The 25,540-nt window shown below is 37.3% G+C and overlaps 1 protein-coding gene across 6 annotated transcripts in view; it reads left to right on the top strand.

Moving 5' to 3' along the window:
- Positions 1-18,847, top strand: part of scn1lab (sodium channel, voltage-gated, type I like, alpha b) — a 51,077-nt gene extending 32,230 nt beyond the window's left edge. For 5 of the 6 annotated variants that reach the window (XM_051896733.1, XM_051896732.1, XM_051896736.1 and 2 more), the window contains exons 18-27: positions 4,024-4,156; positions 5,753-5,907; positions 6,012-6,185; positions 6,314-6,436; positions 10,415-10,696; positions 10,814-10,867; positions 11,230-11,367; positions 12,237-12,341; positions 12,489-12,759; positions 14,018-18,847. In XM_051896733.1, coding sequence (XP_051752693.1) covers positions 4,024-4,156; positions 5,753-5,907; positions 6,012-6,185; positions 6,314-6,436; positions 10,415-10,696; positions 10,814-10,867; positions 11,230-11,367; positions 12,237-12,341; positions 12,489-12,759; positions 14,018-15,213 — 2,631 coding nt within the window. In that variant the 3' untranslated portion in view covers positions 15,214-18,847. Of the gene's footprint in view, positions 1-4,023; positions 4,157-5,752; positions 5,908-6,011; positions 6,186-6,313; positions 6,437-9,880; positions 9,917-10,414; positions 10,697-10,813; positions 10,868-11,229; positions 11,368-12,236; positions 12,342-12,488; positions 12,760-14,017 lie in introns of those variants that run through there. The other variant, XM_051896737.1, reaches the window with a different exon arrangement.
- Positions 18,848-25,540: the final 6,693 nt, after the last annotated feature.

Genomic DNA, 25,540 nt, shown 5'->3' with positions numbered 1-25,540 from the left:
TTCTCTCTCCCCTCTTCTAACTTGATCTATTTCTATATCTAATTTAAGTGGTTCAGTGTTGAAGTTGCAGACGTTATTATCCATGTTATGTGAAGTGTGTATCTCCTCTCTGTGTGTGACCTGTTATTGCAGCGTTATGACAGACGAACCCCAGGTTTTCTCTGAGAGAGCCCTGTAAGAGACTCACCTTCCTCCTCACCCACACTAACCATGGAGACTGCCTTTGTCATCTAAATCAGACCAAACTCTCGTCTCTCTCTCATTTTATCTCTCTTTTTGGATCGGATTGCCCTTTTGTTTTTCGTTTCTCAATGCCTGTGCCCTTCCCTCCCTCTTAAACAACCCTATTTTGCACCGAAGAGAGACAGCTGTCAACCTTTTTGTTTTGGTTTGTTGTTTTCTACATGACTTTGTGTTTCTGTTGTAGCACTGGGCTTCTTTGCAGTACCTTCAGTCATATGGAATGAGCAAGATCATCATTTTACATCAGTAGCCCATCGAACATCTTTCTGTTACATTAGCTTGTATGTTTTGTTTTTTTTGTTTTGTTTTTTTTTTGTTTTTTTGTACAAGCTATCAGTGAGCATTCAGAGCTAAATTACCTGAAAGCAGGAAGTGGTTGAGTGTACACGTGTGTGTGTGTGTGTGAGGAGAGGTGAGCTTTGAAAAACAGCAAACTTATTACTGTCAATGTAGAATTAGTCAATCTCTAAATGATCCATATTAGAATGAGGAAAGCTAGTTGATCCAGCTACAAGCATATTACAAATAGAGTTTATATATATATATATATATATATATAAACTGTTTTTAAAGGTTTATCTTAACAACCCGAATTCCGGAAAAGTTGGGATGTTTTTTAAATTGGAATAAAATGAAAACTAAAAGACTTTCAAATCACATGAGCCAATATTTTATTCACAATAGAACATAGATAACATAACAAATGTTTAAACTGAGAAATATTACACTTTTATGCACAAAATGAGCTCATTTCAAATTTGATGCCTGCTACAGGTCTCAAAAAAGTTGGCATGGGGGCAACAAATGGCTGAAAAAGCAAGAAATTTTGAAAAGATTCAGCTGGGAGAACATCTAGCAACTAATTAAGTTAATTGATATCAGGTCTGTAACATGATTAGCTATAAAAGGGATGTCTCAGAGAGGCAGAGTCTCTCAGAAGTAAAGATGGGCATAGCTGTGAAAGAGTGCATAAAAAGATTGTGGAATACTTTAAAAACAATGTTCCTCAATGTCAAATTGCAAAGGCTTTGCAAATCTCATCATCTACAGTGCATAACATCATCAAAAGATTCAGAGAAACTGGAGAAATCTCTGTTCATAAGGGACAAGGCCGAAGACCTTCATTGGATGCCCGTGGTCTTCGGGCCCTCAGACGACACTGCATCACTCATCGACATGATTGTGTCATTACATTACTAAATGGGCCCAGGAACACTTCCAGAAACCACTGTCGGTAAACACAATCCGCCGTGCCATCTGCAGATGCCAACTAAAGCTCTATCATGCAAAAAGGAAGCCATATGTGAACATGGTCCAGAAGCGCCGTTGTGTCCTGTGGGCCAAGGCTCATTTAAAATGGACTGTTTCAAAGTGGAAAAGTGTTCTATGGTCAGACGAGTCCAAATTTGACATTCCTGTTGGAAATCACGGACGCTGTGTCCTCCGGGCTAAAGAGGAGGGAGACTTTCAAGTGTGTTATCAGCATTCAGTTCAAAAGCCAGCATCTCTGATGGTATGGGGGTGCATAAGTGCATACGGTATTGGCAGCTTGCATGTTTTGGAAGGCACTATGAATGCTTTCATTTCATTTTTTGTTGAAAGGTTTTAGAGCAACATTAAATGAAAAATACATCAAAGACAACCACGAACTCTTCAGCTGCTGGAAACCTATATCAGGCAAGAATGGGACCAAATTCCAAGACCAAAACTCCAGAAACCCATAACCTTGATGCCTAGACATCTTCAAACTGTTTTGAAAAAAAGAGAAGATGCTACACCATGGTAAAACATGCCCCTGTCCCAACTATTTTGAGACCTGTAGCAGGCATCAAATTTAAAATAAGCTCATTTTGTGCATAAAATTGTAAAATTTCTCAGTTTAAACATTTGTTATGTTATCTATGTTCTATTGTGAATAAAATATTGGCTCATGTGATTTCAAAGTCTTTTAGTTTTCATTTTATTCAAATTTAAAAAAACGTCCCAACTTTTCCGGAATTTGGGTTGTAATTCTTTTTGAATATTATATTCATATTAGATGGCAGATTGTTGTTTGCAAATATTATTGTCATATATTGCACTGTAAACTGCTGCAATAGTGGGAATCTGTCTTCATAGCAGTTCAAGGCATTGCTCAATCTGCTGAGGTGTGTAATTGCTAACTGCATTTATGTCATTTGTTGTTGCATATACAATGAGGAGGTTCTGCTCTGTTGGAAGCAAGCCAATGGTTAATTTAGAAAGATATTTGATGATAACTTGACTTTCTCGACTTCTGTGCCTCCTTACATTTGTATGCCAATGAGACAGATCTATTCCTAATCGGATTTGAAGACATGAACTGGAAGTTAGGGAGTACCAGAGAGTAACAGGGGATTAGGAACCAAATCAGAATGTTTCACCCTTTAGACTTTAATCCATCAATTAGACTTGCTTTAGATCCAACATCAGAAAATATTTCAGATTAATGAGAGGCTTATTTAAAGCTTAGAGATTCTACAGTGAATCCATTCAGTCTGGGTCAGGGCAGCTCGTTCAGGTTTGCTCAGCTATCTTATATTCCTACTGTGATTAAAAATGTTAGAGACATTCTGGAAGATTCTGAAATTGCACACCGCATGCTTACATCATTCCCCCGCGCCGCATTAGCTGGGTGCCACGGCAACCAGCGCTCCAGCTCAGTTTTAGACAGCATCCTCCTCTATGTATTTTTTTACATGCCTCTTTCTGTTTCTCTGACTGACCGTTTTATCAATCCAGTGGCCGCAAAACCATCAGAAGGGTCAATATCTTTATGACCCACAGTTCTGTTAGGTTAAGAAGTACACAGTGGTCAGGAATACTTCATTATTATGTCAGATAATAAGTTCTTACCCACTATGTTTTAGGTGTACAATAACATATATTCTTAAATCATCAAATTTATTTATAGGAAAAGCTTTTGTGTTATTTTTCTGCAAAATAATGAACCCCTTGAGTGTATTAAGGGTGAATATCGTTAGATAATTATGTCATCCAGTAAAAATTGATACGTAATTATGTTTTCCTAAGATGTTATTCCCATGGTAGGCTCCAGTTAAAGTCGTTTTCCCCAATCAAAGCTAATGAAATGCTGTCTCAGACTTGGCATGTGGCTCTGGTGTTAGTTAACGCTAATGCGGCTCCCCTCCTCTTCAAACTGACTGGCGGACCGAAGCTTGACCACTGCTTAACGGAATGGACTTCCAGCCTGTGTTTTCATGTCAATCAAGGGATTGCACTCAGTGGGGTGGGGTCATGTGATAATCTGAATCATGCCAAACCAAATGTATTGGGATTATCCAATAGAAACCATTTATTTTTGGAAGGGGTGGGGAAAGGTAAGGGGTTGACATTTGCACTGGACATGAAAATACTCAAAGCACTCAACATTTGATGACAAGATCACAAGCTTGGATGAGAAAAAAATGCACCTTGAGAAACAAAAAAACATGCATGAGGAAGGAATGAGAGCAAATCAAATGTACCCACAGCTGACTGTGAGATTATACAGTGAAGCCAGAGACGTTTGTCTTCATGCCTGGCTGCTAATTAGAAAATCAATTCACTGAATCAAATCAATCTCTAAATCCACCGGCTTGTAGGTACTTTTGAATGATCTGAAACTGCATGAGACTGAGAATAACTGCAAAAGTAATCTGGACGAGATGGTGTGCTTCAGCCAAGCCTAATTTTGTGCGTGTGTGTGTGTGTGTTTGCTTTCTTGTGTCTAATTGTGTGGCTGCATGGATGCCTGTGTAGAAGCTGCCTGTTGATGCGGTTCTCAGTTCCTCAGAGGGGAGCACAGTCGATATACGACCCCCTGGAGAGGGGGCGGAGTCCGTCGAGTTGGAGCCAGAAGAGTCCCTGGACCCAGAGGCTTGCTTTACAGAAGGTGTGTGTGTGTGTGGTTCAGGTATTCCATACATTAGGGGGACAAAATGTCCCCACAAGGAAAACGGCTAAATCATACCAAATATAAGAATATATAGTTTGCACAGTATATCATTATGTCAATGGAAAGTCCCCATAAATATCCAGCTTGTTTGGCTGTAAAAAAGATCTTCTCTTTTCAAACTCAACATGAAGTGAAAATGGACCTAGATACCTTATTAATACACATTTAAGATTTTATTCTGGATGATTCACTAGTGCATGTTTTTTCAAACATGATAACTTGCAACTTGCAAACTTGATAACTTTTTGGTTGATGATGGGCTGTGCCAGCTATTGGTTAATGTTAATCATTAGCCTAAAAGCTATTTAGGCATTATTTTAGGCCATTGTTGTTGTTAACTGCCTTACTAAATTATTGCCCATAGTTAACGCTCTAATGCCAGTTAATGTTAATTAGAGAAAACAGCATTACTATTGGCATATGTCACAATGGTCTTGTGGGTGAATTGACCCTGAGCCTATACATACTGGTCAAGGGGGCAGTAACACTCCTCAATCAACTGAAAACATTCATACTTGCCACCTGACTTCATTGTGGTTTTGGAATGGCCATTTAGGATCAATTTCTAATTAGTCCCAGCTTTTTTCACCTTTAATGTTCTCTGTCACTCTCAAATGCAGTTACAAAATGAGTTTTGAGTACTGCATTGATTTTTAAGGGGAGCATAGCTTGGAAAACCAGATTTATTTGCTTTTCTTATAAAAAAGATTTAAAGACACTAGAGTATGTAAGTACTTATATACTCAATCTCCCTCTCTAGTCTATTCATTGTAACAATGCTGAAGAATTGGCTCATTTAGAAACATAAATATGAGCACATTAACATACACTACCGTTCAAATGTTCACTGTCAGCAAGATTTTTTTTTTTTTTTTAAAGAAATCAATACTTTTATTCAGCATAGACACATTAAATGAATCCAAAGTGACTGTAATTGTTAGAAAAAATGTTGTTTCAAATAAACACAGTTCTTTTGAACTTTTCTATTTATCAAAGAATCTTGACAAAAAAGCATCATGGTTTCCACAAAAATATGAAGCAGGACAACTGTGTTCAACACTAATAATGCTAAAAATAGTTTCTTGAGCACCAAAATCCGCTTATTACAATGATTTCTGAAGGATCATGTGACACTGAAGTAATGATGTTGAAAATTCAGCTTTGCATCACAGGAATAAATTATTGATCAAATAAATGCAGCCTTGGTCAGCCGACCCAAAACTTTTGAACAATAGTGTTTGGCCAAGTTCACATATCACATTTACAGTATTCAGCAACTTCATATAAAGGTCCTGAAGGGTACATACAGTAACAAACCAGCCTGTTTAAGGGCTAGAGAGAAGGTTGACTAACATTACATTTGGACTTCAGAGGGAAAATGCTTTAAAAACTACAGTTCGGCCCCTTTATGTCATACTGTATATAGCAAGACTTCTAGTATTGAGTTTTTGGGAGAGTGGACTTTTTATACTGAGCTCAATTGTTATGCTGTCCACCCACATTAAGTGACTTTTCTCTGTATCTTTTGCTCAGGCTGTGTGATGAGGTTTCAGTGCTGTCAGGTCGATGTGGAGAAGGGAAAATGGAAGAGTTGGTGGAATCTCAGGAAAACCTGCTTCATCATTGTTGAGCACAACTGGTTTGAGTCCTTTATCATCTTCATGATTTTACTCAGCAGTGGAGCATTGGTGAGCACCCACACACACTATATACTCACCCACTCTCAACCGTCCCAGTCTTTTTTATTACAAACATTTAACAAGTAAATTTGTTGCTGTTTATGTGTGTTCAGGCTTTTGAGGACATTTACATCGAGCAGCGTAAGACGATAAAGACGGTGTTGGAATATGCAGATAAAGTCTTCACATACGTCTTTATTTTGGAGATGCTTCTGAAGTGGGTTGCTTACGGCTTCGCCAAATACTTCACCAATGCTTGGTGCTGGCTTGACTTCCTGATTGTTGATGTATGTATGGACCTTGTATATTGCTTTGCAACTATACAGTATGTGTGTGTAAGTGCATAGTGTGTGTTCTCTGGATGTGAACACATGCATGTTCCCTACATGAATGGATGCATGTGTTTGTTTTGCAGGTGTCGTTGGTGAGTTTGGTAGCAAATGCTCTTGGTTACTCTGAACTAAGTGCCATTAAGTCCCTGAGAACTCTGCGTGCTCTTAGACCTTTGAGAGCATTGTCACGCTTCGAGGGAATGAGGGTAAGACACTCACACAAACACACTTAAGCATCATGTATGCTGTGATTTAACCAAGTAAGACATGTTCCTGGATGCCTAACCTTATTTATAACATTACAGAGTAATGATTTGGTGTTAGTGATGTAATGATTCACATTAGTTACACTTATGGTTAAAATTCTGTATGTTCTCTAAGTGGTACATTGCTATTACTGTAGAAGTGCACCGATTAGAAATTTTGAGGCTAATATGATAACCAATATTTTAGTCAGAAATTAAGATTTAATTCATTGTTACATTAATTTATAGTTAAGTTTAACTACTTTTACAATGTTAAAGGGTTAGTTCTCCCAAAAATGAAAATTCTGTCATTAATTACTCATCCTCATGTCGTTCCACACCCGTAAGACCTTCGTTCATCTTCAGAACACAAATTAAGATATTTTTGATAAAATCTGATTGCTCAGTGAGGCCTCCATTGCCAGCAAGATCATTAACACATTCAGATGCCCAGAAAGCTACTAAAGACATATTTAAAACAGTTCATGTGACTACAGTGGTTCAACCTTAATGTTATAAAGTGACGAAAATACTTTTTGTGCGCCAAAAAAAATAAAATAATGACTTTATTCAACAATATCTAGTGATGGGCGATTTCAAAACACTGCTTCATGAAGCTTCAAAGCTTTACGAATCTTTTGTTTTGAATCAGTGGTTCAGAGTGTGTATCAAACTGCTAAAGTCACGCCCCCCAGTGGTGAACCATTGAAATTTCAAAACACTTATCACGTAAAGAAGCCTCGTTTACTGAAATCACAGGACTTTGGCAGTTTGATACACGCTCCGAACCACTGATTCGAAACAAAAGATTCGTAAAGCTTCGAAACTTCATGAAGCAGTGTTTTATAATCGCCCATCACTAGATATTGTTGAATAAAGTTGTTATTTTGTTTTTTGGGTGCAAAAAAAGTATTCTCGTCGCTTCATAACATTAAGGTTGAACCACTGTAGTCACATGAACTGTTTTAAATATGTCTTTAGTAGCTTTCTGGGCATTGAAAGTGTTAATTATCTTGCTGGCAATGGAGGCCTCACTGAGCCATCGGATTTTATCAAAAATATCTTAATTTGTGTTCCGAAGATGAATTAAGGTCTTACGGGTGTGAAACGACATGAGGGTGAGTAATTAATGACAGAATTTTTTGTTTTTGGGTGAACTAACCCTTTAACATGAGCATGTAATTGCAGAGAAATGGAAATTAAATGGAATTAGACATATTTTCTAAAGGCATGTTATAGATCTTACTGTGAACAATTCATCTGTGCATTTTTAAAAATGTTTTGACCCTTGAATCAAAAAGTCTTGATCTTCTGGTGAAAATGACAGACTTCTCTCTGTTGCCATGTGCACAGGATCCCAGCAGGTCCTTAAAAAGTTTAAATTGTAGTTTTATCAAATTTAAGGTAATAAAAAGTCTTAAATATCTTAAATAGTATTAGAAAAATCGTAATTACATACCTGCAAACTCCAAAATGGTGAAGAAGGTGACATGTTTACAAAGTAAATAGTAGTAGGGGGGTCTGGGGACATCCTCCCCATGAGAACATTTTCGTGATTTTAACATATAAACTAAGCATTCTGGTGCACTCCCACAAAAAAATTAATGGAAAAAACAACATTTGCTTCAAGTAAAAAAATAAAATAAAATAAATAAATAATGTATTGACACTAGGGCTGGGCATTGACACAAATTTCACAATTGGATTTGATTTTGATTCAGAAGCTTGCGATTTGATTTAGATTTGATTACCTTCAATTCAATATTGATTCATTTGTGGTCTATCAGGTGCAGTACATGGCAAATTTCCCCAAAGAAAAAATATCTCAACTAATGCTGTAAACTATACAGGGAACTACAGCTGGTACATCATTATAATATTAAAGGATAAAATTAATTGATTTGTAAGCTACTTACATATAAATTACACATAAAGAAGTTTTTATAATAACGTTATAATACATTTTTAATGACATAATTATGTTTCTACTTGTTTTTAATATCGGCCTAAACATTTAAATGGTGGCCGTCATAAAACGGTTTCATACATTCAGTATTGAAGCACATGTTAAGTATATGAATATGCAATGGCCTATAGTCACAGTGGATATATATCAAAATGCTCCTCTCTAAGTTCATTTTTGTAGCTGACTAACAAGTTTTTTGACATTGAACGGCTTTTCTGAGGTAAATGTTATGGTACATTTTTACAAGCTATTTTATTGGTGTTTTTCTGCGGTTGAAACAATCATTGATCGATTAACGTTACATATGACATGATACTGAAGTCCTACTGGATCTTTCAACATACCTTCGGTATTCATTCATCCTACGTCCATTCATGTATATTTTGTGTTGTAAAGCAGAAGAAATGATCTGTTCATGTGCGCTCTGCCTCTGTTTGAACTGAAGCGCTACAGCGATGTGTCAGTCACACCACAGGGCGCCAAAAAAGATCACGACAGCTCGAGAGACGTTTATGGTCTCACTTCAGTCTATGGGATAGTAGCCCATGCCTGCAAACTCACCCTTATACCCCCCCAGCCCCCCACCCCCGAAAAAAAAAAAAAAACTCTTCGGATCTACACGATTCACATAAATGACATATTTTGATTCAAAACGGCGAATATCGCTGAAAAGCGACTAGTTTGCAGGTATGTAATTATCATTTGAAGAGGTCTTAAATTTGGGGGCTTCACCTCCATTCACAAACCCTCTCCCATGGCCTCATGGGATGGTAAATTATCCATTGAATCTCGCCAGAAGTAGTAGGTCATCCAGGTATTTTTTGCCTACTCTTTATGTACTGTGAATTCAGACATATTTCTTTTGTCACATACTGCTTTTCTCCTACAATATAGGAAAGTATGCGATTTCAAGTGCAACCTTCGCATGCTACACATGTCAAAAAAAAAAAAAAAAAATTGAAAGCCAAAACATTTTTAACACCCACTGGTGGCTGGCTGCAGTATAGGTCGTAAACTCACCCACTCCATGTAATCAAATGGGATATGAGCCAAAGAAAAATCAAACTACGCTTCAAATATTTTTTTTTCAGAAAATTCTGTAATTTTGGGTTGACCAATGAACATGTCCTACTACTTGAGAAAAGCATGTTAAGCAGCATGCTCTCATACAAAAATACTGTTAAATTAAAGTGTTGTTGGGAAGATATGGCCCTCTTGCATGCTGATGGTGAATATTAATGAGGACATCCTATTTACATGAATAAGTGAATACTGTATGTTGACTATTTTTAGACTTTTCTCTTTAGTGTGCATGCCTCTCTGCATGTGCTTTGGTGAGAGCTCTCTGATCTATTCTGATGATTCTGTGGTGGTTGTTGTGTTGTTTGTGACTTGACCTTACATTTCTTTCTCTGTTATGTGTCTCTTTTCATTTGCAGTAAACAAATGTTGTGACGTCATCGTGTCTCCACAAGGTTTTTTTCTGTTTTCATTTTTTGTTTTTTCCACATTTTGTTAGCTCAAAAGATGTGTGATACACCCTCTGCAAGATGTTTATGTTAAAACATTATGTTCTATAAACAAAATTGTAGTGGGTTAATAATTAGAAATAATTAGGTATTAGATATGAATAAGGCAGATTGAATCAGAAATCAAATTGCTGTCAAACTGACACATTAGCCATTGTTCAATTACTCCTTTTTATTAACTAATCAGTCTTAATGTAGAATAAAATAGGCTTAGCTTTGCTATTCTTTGCTAAACCCTCTAAAACTCAACTTGTCATTTCCCAGAATTGTATTATCTTAATCTATGGAAAGGATTTAGCTTTTATTAGAACGTAAGCTATAGATTATATAAGTTTAGGAAGTTCATTGTAGTTTCCGCAGCTCTTGTGTCGTTAGCAAGAGTTTCTGAGCGTGACGTGAATATAAGGTATTTGTATGTGACATGATATATTTCTTTTTTTCTAGGTTGTAGTGAATGCCCTGCTGGGAGCCATACCTTCTATCATGAATGTCCTGCTGGTGTGTTTGATCTTCTGGCTGATCTTCAGCATCATGGGGGTGAATCTCTTCGCTGGGAAATACTACCATTGCATTAATATCACCAACGAAGAAATGATTCCCATCAGTGTGGTCAATAACAAGTCCGATTGCAATGCCCTTATTCAAAACAATGGTACGGCACGCTGGAAAAACGTGAAAATTAATTTCGATAACGTGGGAGCCGGATACCTGGCACTACTGCAAGTGGTGAGTGAGCTGAACTTGTGACCCAGACTGTGATTTATGTTAATTATGAGGTTGTCTGTTGTAGTATATTTACACTATTTATTGATTACTGATATTGATTTTGTTCTCTTCCACAAGGCCACATTTAAAGGATGGATGGACATCATGTACGCAGCTGTGGATTCTCGTGATGTAAGTGTTTCTCTTCACTGTAGTGGACAGATCTTTAAAAGCCATTTTTAATTATTCAGGTTGCAATGTTACTTTCAAACCACCTTTGACTCTTAAAGTTCCCTGTCACTTGTATTCTTGTTTTGAAATAAACATAAATTAATTTAAAAAATCTTAATATTTGTGATTTAACAATTAATGAATCAATGGGATAAAGAATATTTTTGCATGGAAATTCTCACATATCCTTTGGTTTTGTTTGAGTACAATACATAGACAACTGTGGTCAGTTTTTTTGGTGTACTAATGCAGATTAAGTTACTTGTAATGCACATCAGTAGTGTGAATGTGTAATAAAATACAACATTTTCTTGTTCTTGCAGGTGGAGCTGCAGCCTGACTACGAATCTAACCTTTACATGTACCTATACTTCGTCATCTTCATTATCTTCGGCTCCTTCTTTACCCTTAACCTCTTCATTGGTGTCATCATTGATAACTTCAATCAGCAGAAGAAAAAGATAAGTATTTAAACTGATGGAGGTGAATTTAAACATTTTAATATAATGTAAGATGCAGTTCTGTTAAAGGGAAACTCCACTTTTTTTGAAAATAGGCTCATTTTCCAACTCCCCTAGAGTTAAACAGTTGAGTTTTACCTTTTTCGATCATTGCGCCTGCTGCACCCATGGTACGGCAGCAAAGTTCCTTGATTATTACGCCGGAATGACAGTATAGTTCCTAGCCATATCGGCCTAGAAAATCGCAACTTTTCATTTTCCGTCAGTCTTAGTACACAATGTAACTACAGAAGAGTCAAGTTTTAAATAGGAAAAATATCAAAACTCTTTGGTCATTTTTGAGCGAGATGCTAACGGTCTAATCAGATTCAATGAACTATGCTAAGCTATGCTAAAAGTGGTACCGCCAGACCCGGAGATCGGCTGAATGGATTCAAAAACGATAAAACTCAACTGTTTAACTCTAGGGGAGTTGGAAAATGAGCCTATTTTCAAAAAAAGTGGAGTGTTCCTTTAAGACCTTAGTTATCATTGTTTGTGTTTAGTACAAGTGATGAGGAATATTATGCATATTACAATATGAAGCCTCAAATCAACCTCTGCGATTTTCAGTTTACTTTCAATGAGATGTAATGTGATATGTACACAGTCTGTGGTTTTGTTTAATGAGCACAATGGTACCTTATTGAACTGGTTTTGTTTATAAAACACACAATGGTTGTCCATTGAGAGATAAATAGAACCTGGTATGGGCTGAACTGCCTCTGACATATTCTGAGGTTCACAGGTGAAAAAACTGGTTGCATTATATTTGTGTTGTGACATAATGAAACAATGGTTGTAACCAGTCTTCTTCATTTGCTCTTTACCTTGGAGGTCAGGATATCTTCATGACAGAAGAACAGAAGAAATATTACAATGCCATGAAGAAACTGGGATCTAAGAAGCCTCAAAAGCCAATTCCCAGGCCTACGGTATGACACACACAGCTCACTCCCACAGACCGTGTCACACTAGGGTTATAAGAACGTCCATTGTTTTTATTAAAACAAAATTAAACAGCATTATTTTCTTTATATATATATATATATATATGATCATTTCTCTGTACTTCCCTCTAGAACAAGTTTCAAGGCATCATCTTTGACTTAATCACCAAACAAGCCTTCGACATTGTCATTATGATCCTGATCTGCTTGAACATGGTGACCATGATGGTGGAAACTGACGACCAGACAAAGGAAATGGATGATATTTTGTACTGGATAAACCTGGTTTTCATCGTCCTCTTCACTGGAGAATGTGTGCTCAAGATGATCTCCCTCCGGCACTACTACTTCACCATTGGCTGGAATGTGTTTGACTTTGTAGTGGTGATTCTGTCAATTGTTGGTAAGAGATTCTTTGAGGTTCTACAGACATTTACTATCATAAAACTATCATAACACTTTGAGGATTTAGGCCAACAACATACTTTATGTAAATATCATGTACATGTTGTTCCTTCATTACAGTAAAGGTGCAGTCACATATACAGTTGTTTGTCAAATTTTTGCAGATGAAATCTAGTCATTTCAATAGGAATGCATTCGATCAGGAATTTCGCGCGAGGGCAAAAGATTTAACTGATTCAGTTCCGTCCATGGGCACCGGAAGCAAAAAAATGTGGGTGGATCTTCCCCCAGAAAAATTTTACTGGAGAAGATGCCATTTCCAGTATTCTGGTGCCTTTTAATTAAACAAGTAAGGGATAATCTATGGCTAGCTGTGCATTAAACGATTTTAATGCACAGCTAGCCATTAAAATTGTTTAATGCACAGCTAGCCGTGGATTATCCCGCTTATTTTGTGGTCATTTTATTGTTAATGATGTTTGCAGTGCAATGTTTGACCGGAAGGGTAAAACTGACAAACTCTAATTTTCGTCAGTGAAGGTTAATTAGCATTCTGCCCGCTTTTAAATCAGATACAGAGATAAAGCAGGGCGTGACTTGGTGACTTGGAACTACCTGGACTCTGAATGAGCCAAGTGGAATGTATTTGAGGAAGAAGCAGCTTTGATGTCAAGGCTGCCTGTAGCTAAAACATGGAATGGAGTTTAATTTATTAGGGCATTCCTCAAGTGGAATGGATTTGACTGACAGTGCTCTGAAAAGTGAACAGACACATGCGCTGAATTGGAAATAGTGAAAAAATTTTTTGCAGAATGTGACCACAACCTAATTGATCTGAAAGAATAAACTTGCCAAAGAAGACAGTTTAGGCCAGGGGTGGTGAACTCCGGTCCTGGAGAGCCACAGTCCTGCAGAGTTTTGCTTCAACCCTAATCAAACACACCTGAACAAGCTATTCAAGCTCTGAAGTTTTACTAAAAAGCTACAGGCAGGTGTGTTTTTATCAGGGTTGGAGCTAAACGCAGGACTGTGGCTCTCCAGGACCGGAGTTCACCACCCCTGGTTTAGGCTGATGTCTGCTATAGTTATATATGATTACCTTGCAGTAATACTGAAAATGCAACAATGCTAGGAGCATTTACCATAATGTACTGTATTTGTGTAGTGTATGCTTTGACCCTACTTCAATAGTGTGTTGTATAAAAATTATGGATTCATGAGATCACTTATGTTTCTTTCTTTTTCTTTTTTGTCAGGCATGTTCCTCTCTGAGATGATTGAGAAATATTTTGTATCGCCAACCTTATTTCGAGTCATCCGACTTGCCAGAATCGGTCGCATTCTTCGTCTCATCAAAGGCGCCAAAGGCATTCGTACCCTCCTGTTTGCCTTGATGATGTCACTTCCTGCCTTGTTCAATATTGGCCTCCTTCTCTTCCTGGTCATGTTTATCTATGCCATCTTTGGAATGTCCAACTTTGCCTATGTGAAGAAAGAGGCAGGGATTGATGACATGTTTAACTTTGAGACATTTGGGAACTCGATGCTTTGTCTGTTCCAGATCACCACTTCTGCAGGATGGGACGGCCTCTTGGCGCCCATCCTGAACAAGCAAGATCCAGATTGCGACAGCGAAACAGAGCACCCGGGCAGCTTGTACCGCGGCAATTGTGGGAACCCCTCGGTCGGCATCTTCTTCTTCGTGAGCTACATCATCATCTGCTTTCTGATTGTGGTGAACATGTACATCGCTGTGATCTTGGAGAACTTCAGCGTAGCCACAGAGGAGAGTGCCGAACCGCTCAGCGAGGATGACTTTGAAATGTTCTACGAAGTCTGGGAGCGATTCGACCCCAATGCTACGCAGTTCGTGGAGTACAACAAGCTTTCTGACTTTGCAGATGCTCTGGATCCTCCGTTACGCATCGCCAAGCCAAACAAGATCCAGCTCATTGCCATGGACTTGCCCATGGTCAGTGGGGATCGCATCCACTGCCTGGACATCCTGTTTGCCTTTACCCTGAGGGTACTGGGAGAGGAGGGTGAGATGGATGCCCTGAGGGGACAAATGGAGGATCGTTTCATGGCCTCCAATCCCTCCAAAGTCTCCTACGAGCCTATCACGACAACCCTCCGCAGGAAACAGGAGGAGATGTCAGCCTCCGTCATTCAAAGGGCCTTCCGACGGTACCGCATAAGGCAAACAGTAAAGAAGGCCTCTAAAGCGTATCGGCAACAGCTGCAGGACGGGGTCGTGCATATCCCGGAGAAAGAGGTGCTTGTCATTGGAAAGTTTCAAGAGAACTCTGCATCGGACAAAACGGATATGACTCCCTCTTCTGCCTCTCCGCCGTCTTATAACAGTGTGGCCAAGTCAGAGAAAGACAAATATGAAAAAGAGAGGAGAGAGAAGGAGGACAAAGCAAAAGATGCAAGGGACAGAAAAAAATGAATGAGGGATTGAAACAGAGACTGTTCTTTTCAACTGAGACACTGTTTACAGAGCGGAACGCAAGCACCGAGGGGCAATTCACCTCAAGCGGTTTTGGAACTAATGCCAAACTGAGTGTGTGTGGGGCGGAGTGTGTGTATGTGCGTGTGTCTAGACTATTGTGTGCGTGCCCACCGAGCTAGCCTTAGGGTGCATTTATGGTGTTGACGGAAAGCGTTCATTCAAGGACAGTGCCACGATGAACACACGCACACACACACGCTCGAGTATGACTGTTGAATCCCTAAAGACACTGGTGTGAAACAAAATGGCAAGTATAGAGTGGTGTGTGAGTTTGTCTTTTAGTTTTGAGTGTTGTCACACAATCCTGAGGACTAAAAGAAACTGTTATAGTCATCAGTAGCTAGTGCTAACACTACCGCTGGTGTCTTTCTTATTGAATGGCGTATTATATACCTGCACATTTTTGTTAGCTCATTTTTTTAATCATGTTGAACTTTTCTACTCATAGGTTTGATTGTCTAAACTACTTCATTTAAGGGCACGTCTGTGGAGGGGCTGGGGAATGTCGGTCATATCCGGTAGTGAATTATCTGAACGCTCCTATAACGGGACCTCATTTACTTTAGCGTTAGCGTATGCCGAACAAACCACACACACACACACACACACGTTTATATATATATATACAAGTAGGTTCCAAGTGCTACAAAATCAATCACTCAGTAAGCTGAGAGCAGAATGCTACTGTACTAATCAGGACTTTAACACATAGAATGTTTTTTTATTATTTATGGATGGAGATGTAGACCTGTCTGCACTGCCTTACTGAACACAAAAATGGATTGATTGAACGCAATCTTCCACTGTTGATAGCAGAATGAGCCAAACTCAGTGGATTTGTCAAAATGTATCTGATTCAAAAATGCTGATCAATGTTTTGGGTTCAATGCATGTTAAGCTCAATTGACAGCATTTGTGTCGCTAAAAGGCACTTACAATGGGAGTAAAAATGATGTGATATAAAAACAGTTAAATGACAATAGATATTAAAATACACACTGTTTACAGCCACATGTATAGTAGAGCCACAAAACTATTATATTATAAAATATTATGTACAAAATATTATATAGATTACATGAGACTAGTGTGATATAACTGCTTACTAATCTTGTCTGTTATCTTTAAAATCTGTTATCATGATAATGCTAGTAAAGCCTGTAAACTCAATCAAATTTTGCACAATATCTGCACAAAGACACCAAGAAGGAAGGTGAGGCGTTGTACCAAATTACCAGATTTTGTAGTTATTTCTATCTTAAAGGGTTAGTTCACCCAAAAATGAAAAGTCTCTCAATGTTATGAAGCGACGAGAATACTTTTTGTGTGCCAAAAAAACAAAACAACGACTTTATTCAACAATATCTAGTGATGGGTGATTTCAAAACACTGCTTCATGAAGCTTTACGAATCTTTTGTTTTGAATCAGTGGTTCGGAGTGCGTATCAAACTGCAAAAGTCACGTGATTTCAGTAAACGAGGCTTCGTTACTTCATAAGTGTTTCAAAACATTTCGAAATTTCAATGGTTCACGTGACTTTGGCAGTTTGATACGCGCTCGTGAAGCTTCATGAAGCAGTGTTTTGAAATCGCCCATCACTAGATGTTGAATAAAGTCATTATTTTGTTTATTTTGGCGCACAGAAAGTATTCTCATCGCTTCATAACATTAAGGTTGAACCACTGAAGTCACATGAACTGTTTTAAATATGTCTTTATTAGCTTTCTGGGCATCTGTGTTAATTATCTTGCTGGCAATGCAGGCCTCATTGAGCCATCGGATTTTATCAAAAATATCTTAATTTGTGTTCTGAAGATGAACGAAGGTCTTACGGGTGTGGAAAGACATGAGGGTGAGTAATAAATGACAGAATTTTTATTTTTGGGTGAACTAACCCTTTAAAGGGGCCACATCCTATATTTTTCCTGTGCGTCTAATCAGAAGTTGTTTATTACGTCTTTACCTGACACCTTGTGCAAACAACATGTTTCTGGAATAGCAAAAACCACAGAAATTAAATAAAAAATATCTTACTACAAAAATTACTTTTAACTTCTCAAATAATGATTATTTTTTATATATTATTTCCTGTCACATAAGATTTAATGTAACTGTTTTATCAAAAATATAAGTTGTACATCTTGGCATGCAAACCCTTCAGATGCTGACACAGTTTACTTCTATTGGTAGTGTCTTACTCTAACCTTGATTCTTATTTTAGGGACTTTATTTCCGATGGTAATCAATATTATGCAACAAATGCTGTTCATTGAAGCCTAAACATTCTTTTAATTTGTACACCACAGATGATGGCGAATACAAGACATGTATCCATTCCACCCCTCCGTGAAACGACCGCAATGTTAACAGACTTCGGATAGCCTGAATGTACACTCACTGGTGAACGTGATAGGAAACGGCAATGTAACCCTACTGAATGTCTCTGTGCCAGACAGCCACATGTCTCACCTCCTCATTTTATTTTGAACAAAAAGAAAGAAAAAAAAAAAAAAACATGCATAGATCTTCCAGATCTAATACCATTCCGTGCATAGGTGCAGGTCAACCTGTCAGTGGATGTCTACTGAAAAACAATTTTCCTCGTTTTGAAGTTCAATGTCTGTCGCCGAGCAACAGCAACACCCTGAGTTCAGCTGAATAATACGATTATGACATGAGCTCTTCTGTTGAATTAGTGGTGGTGATTTTGTATGTATATACTGGCACGCTGTATCTCACCTCTGTACTCAACTCTGTAGAGGAGCACTTTTACACGCCACTTAAACTGTCATTTGGATGCATGTGATCAGTGTGTGAGAGGTGTACATGTGAGTGTGAAAGAGAAAAAAGAATATGAGAGATCTATATGTGTGTTTTGACTGTATGTACTGGGGCCACCATCGATGTGCTTTATTCTCATTTTCTTTATTGTTTATAATGTAAATAGTAGTTTCAAGCTCATGTTATTGTTTTGTTTTGTTTTTGTTTTTTTAAATTGACTTATTTTGTTTACATTTTTTTGCACAGTGCTACATGTGAAGGCCAGGTCCTGGTTTTAAATGTACATAAAAATTTATGAAGCAATCAGTGGTTGTCATATTTCATTCGTAGTGTGGTAGTAAACTGCATGCACTATATTAACCAATTACATGGTGACGTTATTTTAAAAGCCAAAAGAATAAAGATCATATTTTTTGTACCAAAGTTAAACTTATTATATTCGTTATTACACACTCTGAAAGTACTTTGCAAATATAATTTCGAGAGAGAATCATGGCAGAGAAATACGTACTTTTTGTTGGGTTACTTGAAAATGTTTATGATTTGCAATCGTGTACCTTTTGTTTTGAATGTGCAATATGAATTGATTTCCTCTGAAGCGGAGCAGAGTTTGCAGACATCCACTGTAGTTTTCCAAAATAAAGCACATTTTGGGAAACCAGTAACTGAAAAGCCTAAGACAGTTATTTTGGAAATGTTTTTTGTCAAATAAGCAGCATTTGTCTCCGGCTGTATTGGTATATTTGTGCCATTCAAAAATTAATAAATAATCCAAATATAACAAATAGATATCAGTCGATATAGCCATTATTTTGTGAACATTTAAGAATGCACGCACTTCATCTCTGGACATCACAAATCGCTGAGAAGAGAAATGGAAGGAGGTATGGAAGAGAGGTAAGAACAGGAGAGGGTCTAAATTTAGTCTGTTGGGTGAGATTAACTGCTGCAATCATCCTTCTAGTACTGCTAGACTCCTGTTTTAACATAGAACCAAGACTGAGAGAGTGTGTGTGTGTGTGTGTGTATGGAGAAACACTCTGCAATCAGGAGTGACCCTGCTGGAGTGCCTTTCTTCCTGTTGCCTAGCAACCTGACATCACAGTACACCCTTCAGTGATTGATCACACAGCATCTACCCATAGTGCTCTGGGGTTTTCAGCAGGCTTTCCCCAACCAACACCCCTCATTCTCAGTGTCTCTCATCCCCTCTCTCCCACACTCACTCATTCATGCTTTCTGTTCAGTCATAGAGAGAGACACAGGCTCACGTTTCCTGATGTCACACTGTCCCTGTCGGATTCTTGTGAGAAGAGCTGTTTATTTTAGTCTTTTATGGAGAGGTCTGGTACAGGAGACGACGATGCTTCGTTTCTGTATGAGCTGATAAGGTTTTTTATGATCTGAAAGTGCGTTTGTTTGTCCATCATTTTTGTCCAAATCAAATGAATAAAAAAAACAGAACAATACTGAAGGATAACATCAGAGATGCACAGATGAATATCCCCACCAAGCTAAGAAACAAAATAGAGGGTGGGGTTGGTGAGTGACTGACACTGGTACCATAGCCAGATTTCAATAAAGTCTAATTCTAAATAGTCCAAGGCGCCCTCTTGTGGTTGAACGATGGGTACACATGTGTTGTATGATCGACGTTTGCCCTTCACAAGCAAACGTGGCGTTGCACCACATGAGCAGGGAGAGTTTAATTATTTCTGTTTTAAAGGGGCCATAGCCTGCACTTTAAAAAAAAAAAAAATTTTTTATCATGTTTCGATTAAGTGATAAAGTTTTTTTTCGTTTTCAGTAAATAGTCAGTGAAAGAAAATAGTCAGGTTTAGAAAATGCTGATGGTCAACCTCAGTTAAATTACACTGTTTGTGTTTCACCATTTTAAGGAATTCTCCGTTTTTGTAATCGGGAAAGTCATGTAGTAATAATGCACAAGAAATATGGGACACTGATATTGTATTACGTTTTAGGTAATGAAATTTGTCACTGTTTTACTACAATGAATTGGATTTTTAATTGTGCAAGAGGTCAAAAACTCGCTATTGTCAGGGGTTGATGTGTTTAATTTATTTTCTTGGTATGTATTTAATATCAAGTATTAGATATTTTTGCATCTAAATCTCAGGATTATGATTTTTTTTTTTTTTTTTTTTTTGACTAAAGATTAATAAAACTAATGGGACACCGAAGTATACTGTATTTGTGGAAATGTGCCTGCGAATGTGGTCAGTTGAGCACACAGACTTTGAGCTACATTAACAAATAACCATAATTAAAGTTATAGCCTACATCCTGAAATCTTTATGTGTTTAAAAAACTTCAAAGGAAGCCTTTATTAGGGCTTGCATCTTTGTATAATATTACGTTCATGTAATAGTGGACATGAAATGGACAGCAAAATCGCCATCTTAAAGGGATAGTTCACCCAAAAATGAAAATTTGATGTTTATCTGCTTACCCCCAGGGCATCCAAGATGTAGGTGAATTTGTTTCTTCAGTAGAACACAAATGATGATTTTTAACTCCAACAGTTGCGGTCTGTTAGTCTTATAATGCATGTCAATGGGAACACAATCTATAAGAGTCAAAAGAAAGCCGATCGTTTCGCTAGATAAGACCCTTATTCCTCGTCTGGTATCGTTTAAAGCCCTTTGAAGCTGCACTGAAACTGTAATTTTGACCTTCAACCGTTTGGAGAGACCATTGAAGTCCACTATAAAGAGAATAATCCTGGAATGTTTTCAACAAAAACCTTACTTTCTTTTCGACCGAAGAAATGAAGACACGAACATCTTGGATGACATGGGGGTGAGTAAATTATCAGGAAAATTTTATTTGAAAGTGGACTAATCCTTTAAACTACGCCAGACATCAAATTTTCATTTTTGGGTGAACTATCCCTTTAGTTACTCACCCTCATGTTGTTCTAAACCTGTAAGACCTTCATTCATCTTTGGAACACAAATTAAGATATTTTTGATGAAATCCAAGAGGTTAGTCAACGTGACTACAGTGGTTCAACCACAATGTCAGCCAATACTGAATTGGCGTTCTGACGTAAAACCTGGAAGCACTGAATGTAAACAATGTAGGAGAATGACAGGAGACAGAAGAAATTGTTGAATAAAGTCATTATTTTGTTTTTTGCACACAAAAAGTATTCTCGTAACATTAAAGGGTTAGTTCACCCAAAAATGAAAATTCTGTCATTTATTACTCACCCTCATGTCGTTCCACAAATTAATATTATAAAGCAACGAGAATATTTTTGGTGCGCCAAAAAACAAAACAAAATAACGATTTATATTGTGATGGCTGATTTCAAAACACTGCTTCCTGAAGCTTCGGAACATTATGAATCAGTGTGTTGAATCAGCGGTTCGGTGCGCCAAAGTCACGTGATTTCAGCAGTTTGGCGGTTTGACGCGTGATCCGAATCATGATTCGACACGCTGATTCATAACGCTCCGAAGCTTCCTGAGGCAGTGTTTTGAAATCGGCCATCACTATAAGAAGTCGTTATTTTGTTTTTTTGGTGCACCAAAAATATTCTCGTTGCTTTATAATATTAATATTGAACCACTGTACTCACATGAACTGATTTAAATATGTTTTTAGTACATTAATGGATCTTGAGAGAGGAAAAGCCATTGCTGGCTATGGAGGCCTCACTGAGCCATCGGATTTCAACAAAAATATCTTAATTTGTGTTCTAAAGATGAACGAAGGTCTTACGGGTGTGGAACGACATGAGGGTGAGTAATAAATTACATTATTTTCATTTTTGGGTGAACTAACCCTTTAAGGTTGAACCACTGCAGTCACGTGGACTATTTTAACGATGTCTTTACTACTTTTCTGGAACTTGAATGTGGTACTTACATTGCTTTCTATGGAGGATAAAAAAAATTTAAAAAAAAAAACTCTTGGACTTCATCAAAAATATCTTAATTTGTGTTCCGAAGATGAATGAAGGTCTACAGGTGTGGAATGACATGAGGGTGAGTAAATAATGACAGAATTTACATTTTTGGGTGAACTAACCCTTTAAGTGGGAATTAGGTAATTTTTTTTAATGTAATTTCATAATTGTTTTTAATGGTAAACTACAATATACTTTAATGTCATTTCTATTGAAAATTGTAGTGTCATGTATTTAAATATGTAATTACACATTTTATAAAGTTGTAATTTTGTATTTAAAATACTTTAATTGTAATATAAAATAACACTACAGTCAAGTATTTTACATGTACTTTCGTTTTTTCACATCAAAACAAGCGTAGTTCATTAAAGCACAACAAAAGATTATTAAAATATAATGATCTAAAATTCACTTTTTAAGTAAAACCTTTAATTTGACATTATTACAATACAAAGTGCACTTTTTAATAGTTAAGAAACATAGTCATGAAAGTGTAATCTCTTTAAGTAGCCTTTTATGTCATTAATATTACATTATCTATCAATTAAGAGCCCTTCTTTTTCACAAGGGTTTATTGTATGCTTGTGTAAATGTGTGAGCTCCTAAATGTGTGTGCGGCTCTTTAAATGCTGTGAGTAACTGCTTCTGAATGTCACCAGCTCAATTTTTCCACCAAGTAAAAATGTGGGAAAATAAAAGAAAAAGCCTGATGATGTTTAAAAAAGGGAGTGGAGGGGAGGGGAGGGGAGGTGGAAACCATCTCACCATCTGCATTTGTGAAAAAGGGAAAGTACAGGCATTTTACCAAACCCAACAAGCTGCAAAAGAGTCTAGAAATGTCCCTCTTTGTAACACATGGATAAATGTTCTCCTGATGGATAAAAGTGATGAGAAAAAAGTCATGTGATCCACAGTCTTTCTTTAAAGGAACCATGCATTTAACTCTTGAGCTGTGTTTCTCCATGGAATCTCATATTGCCAGACGTAGAAGATAAGTAGGTCAAGTGAGGAGAGAGTGAAGGAGAGAAAGAAACAGAGAAAGACAACTTTAATCCAACCTGAAACACTGCTCTTTACCAGTGTGTAGCAATCTCATCTCCACTCAAAGACCGGAAATGCCTTGACTGTGAACAACTGAGATGACATAGATTCAACACATGGTCAAATATACAGTACAATATTTTACTCTCCAGAGTCAGTGTATTGCATGATAATGTCTGACCACCAATAGCTATTTTCATGAAATTGAAAATGGTCCCAAACACAAGAGTGCAATACAGTAGAGTGCCATTTAAAGAGTCTGGGACCAAACAGCTAAAGAATGCTCATTACAAGAACATAAAATTTCCTTTTTAGGAGGGCTGAGTTTTTCCCCATTGTAAACAAAATGTCACAGGGCTTTCCAGGCCATGAGAAGACTAATGTGAGACTTTCAGTCTTTGGTTGTCAGGTTTTGATGATAGTTTATCAAAAGAACTAAATAGTAATTGGTCATGGTAATTCACGGAGTTCCTCAAGGATATGTGTAAGGCCTTCTGCTGTTTCACTTTTATTAGCTGCTTCACTCAAAAATCATTTTCAAAGTATAATAATATAATAATATATAACAATTTTCCAAAAGTAATATTCAAACAATTGGTCTAAATTAGATTTATTTAAATATGCTTAAAGGGTTAGTTCACCCAAAAATGAAAATTGTGTCATTAATTACTCACCCTCGTTCCACACCGCTAAGACCTTCGTTCATGTTCAGAACACAAATTAAGATATTCAGTAAGGCCTGCATCGCCAGCAGGAACACTCCCTTTTTCAATGCCCAGAAAGCTACTAAAAACATATTTAAAACAGTTCATGTGACTACAGTGGTTCAATCTTAATGTTATGAAGCGACGAGAATAGTTTTTGTGCGCCAAAAATAACAAAATAGCGACTTTATTCCACAATATCTAGTGATGGGCGATTTCAAAACACTGCTTCATGAAGCTTCGAAGCTTTACGAATCTTTTGTTTCGAATCAGTGGTTCAGAGCACCAAAGTCACGTGATTTCAGTAAACGAGGCTTCATTACGTCGTAAGTGTTTTGAAACTTCAATAGTTCACGTGACTTTGGCAGTTTGATATGCGCTCCAAACCACTGAATCGAAACAAAAGATTCGCAAAGCTTTGAAGCTTCATGAAGCAGTGTTTTGAAATTGCCCATCACTAGATATTGTTGAATAAAGTCGCTATTTTGTTATTTTTGGCGCACAAAAAATATTCTCGTCACTTTATAATATTAAGGTTGAACCACTGTAGTCACATGAACTGTTTTAAATATGTCTTTAGTAGCTTTCTGGGAATTGAAAAAGGGAGTGTTATTGCTGGCAATGCAGGCCTCATTGAGCCATTGGATTTCATCAAAAATATCTTAATTTGTGTTATGAAGATGAACGAAGGTTTTACGGGTGTGAAACGACATGAGAGTGAATAATTAATGACAGAATTTTCATTTTTGGGTGAACTAACCCTTTAATTTATTTAAAACTTTTTGAATTATGTTTTCTAAGTTTAAGAAGTTTAATTTAAATTAAATAATTTTATTTATTTTTTATTATTTTCATTTTTCAGTCAACATTTGAACATTTTTTGAGAGTTATTTCTATTGGAAAATAAAGAAATAGTTCACCCAAAAAAATGAAAATTCTGTCTTCATTTACTCACCCTCATGTCGTTTCAATGTTGATTGACTTTCTTTCTTCTGTGGAACACACAAGAAGATATTTAGAAGAATGTTGGTCATAGTTTAGTGACCATTGACTCCACTGAATGAACAAAAAACACTGAGACATTTCTCAAAATATCTTCTTTTGTGTTCAGCAGAAGAAAGAAAGTCATACAGGTTTGGAATGACATGAAGGTGAGTAAATTATGACAGAATTGTCATTTTGGGGTGAACTATCCTTTAACTTTCTGGATTTAGTTGGCTGCTTCGCTGAGTATTGTAGACCAATTTCAGAGACAAAGCACAATGTGGGATCTGTGCAAAATATATAAATAAATAAAAGAAATATTGCTATCAGCAAAATAAAGCAGTTATGTTTGTGTGCTATTAAACCACGAACATTTCTCTCTCTGTATTTTGGCGTGTGTGTAGTTCTGTATGTAAGATGAGTGGACAGGCCTGTAAGCGAGCTGTGTTTCTGTGGGTTGAATAATGCATTTCTGTGACGTTCTCCTCCTCTCTCTCTCCTTACAGTCGTGTCTTACTTCTCTTATCATTAGTTTGCATTAACCTGACCCCATCATTCCCTCTCTTCCATTATCTCTCCTGCTCTGTACTTGCAATCTCCATCTTTTCGCCTCATCAGACATTCTTACAGTCTCCTCAGTGAAGTACAAGCATCCACTGTAGCAGAAGGTAAGAGCGTGTGAATCTAGGTCATATGTTTTCACCTGTCTCCGATCCATGACTCAACCGTCTGAACGTGTCCTGTATGGAATTCATTTACTTAAGTAATGCTGGTCACAGAATCCTCCCACTGGTTTATATATATAATGATTTTCCT

This window comes from Ctenopharyngodon idella, chromosome 6, assembly GCF_019924925.1.
Source record: "Ctenopharyngodon idella isolate HZGC_01 chromosome 6, HZGC01, whole genome shotgun sequence".
Lineage (NCBI taxonomy): Eukaryota > Metazoa > Chordata > Actinopteri > Cypriniformes > Xenocyprididae > Ctenopharyngodon > Ctenopharyngodon idella.
This window is presented reverse-complemented; position numbering and strand designations above follow the sequence as displayed.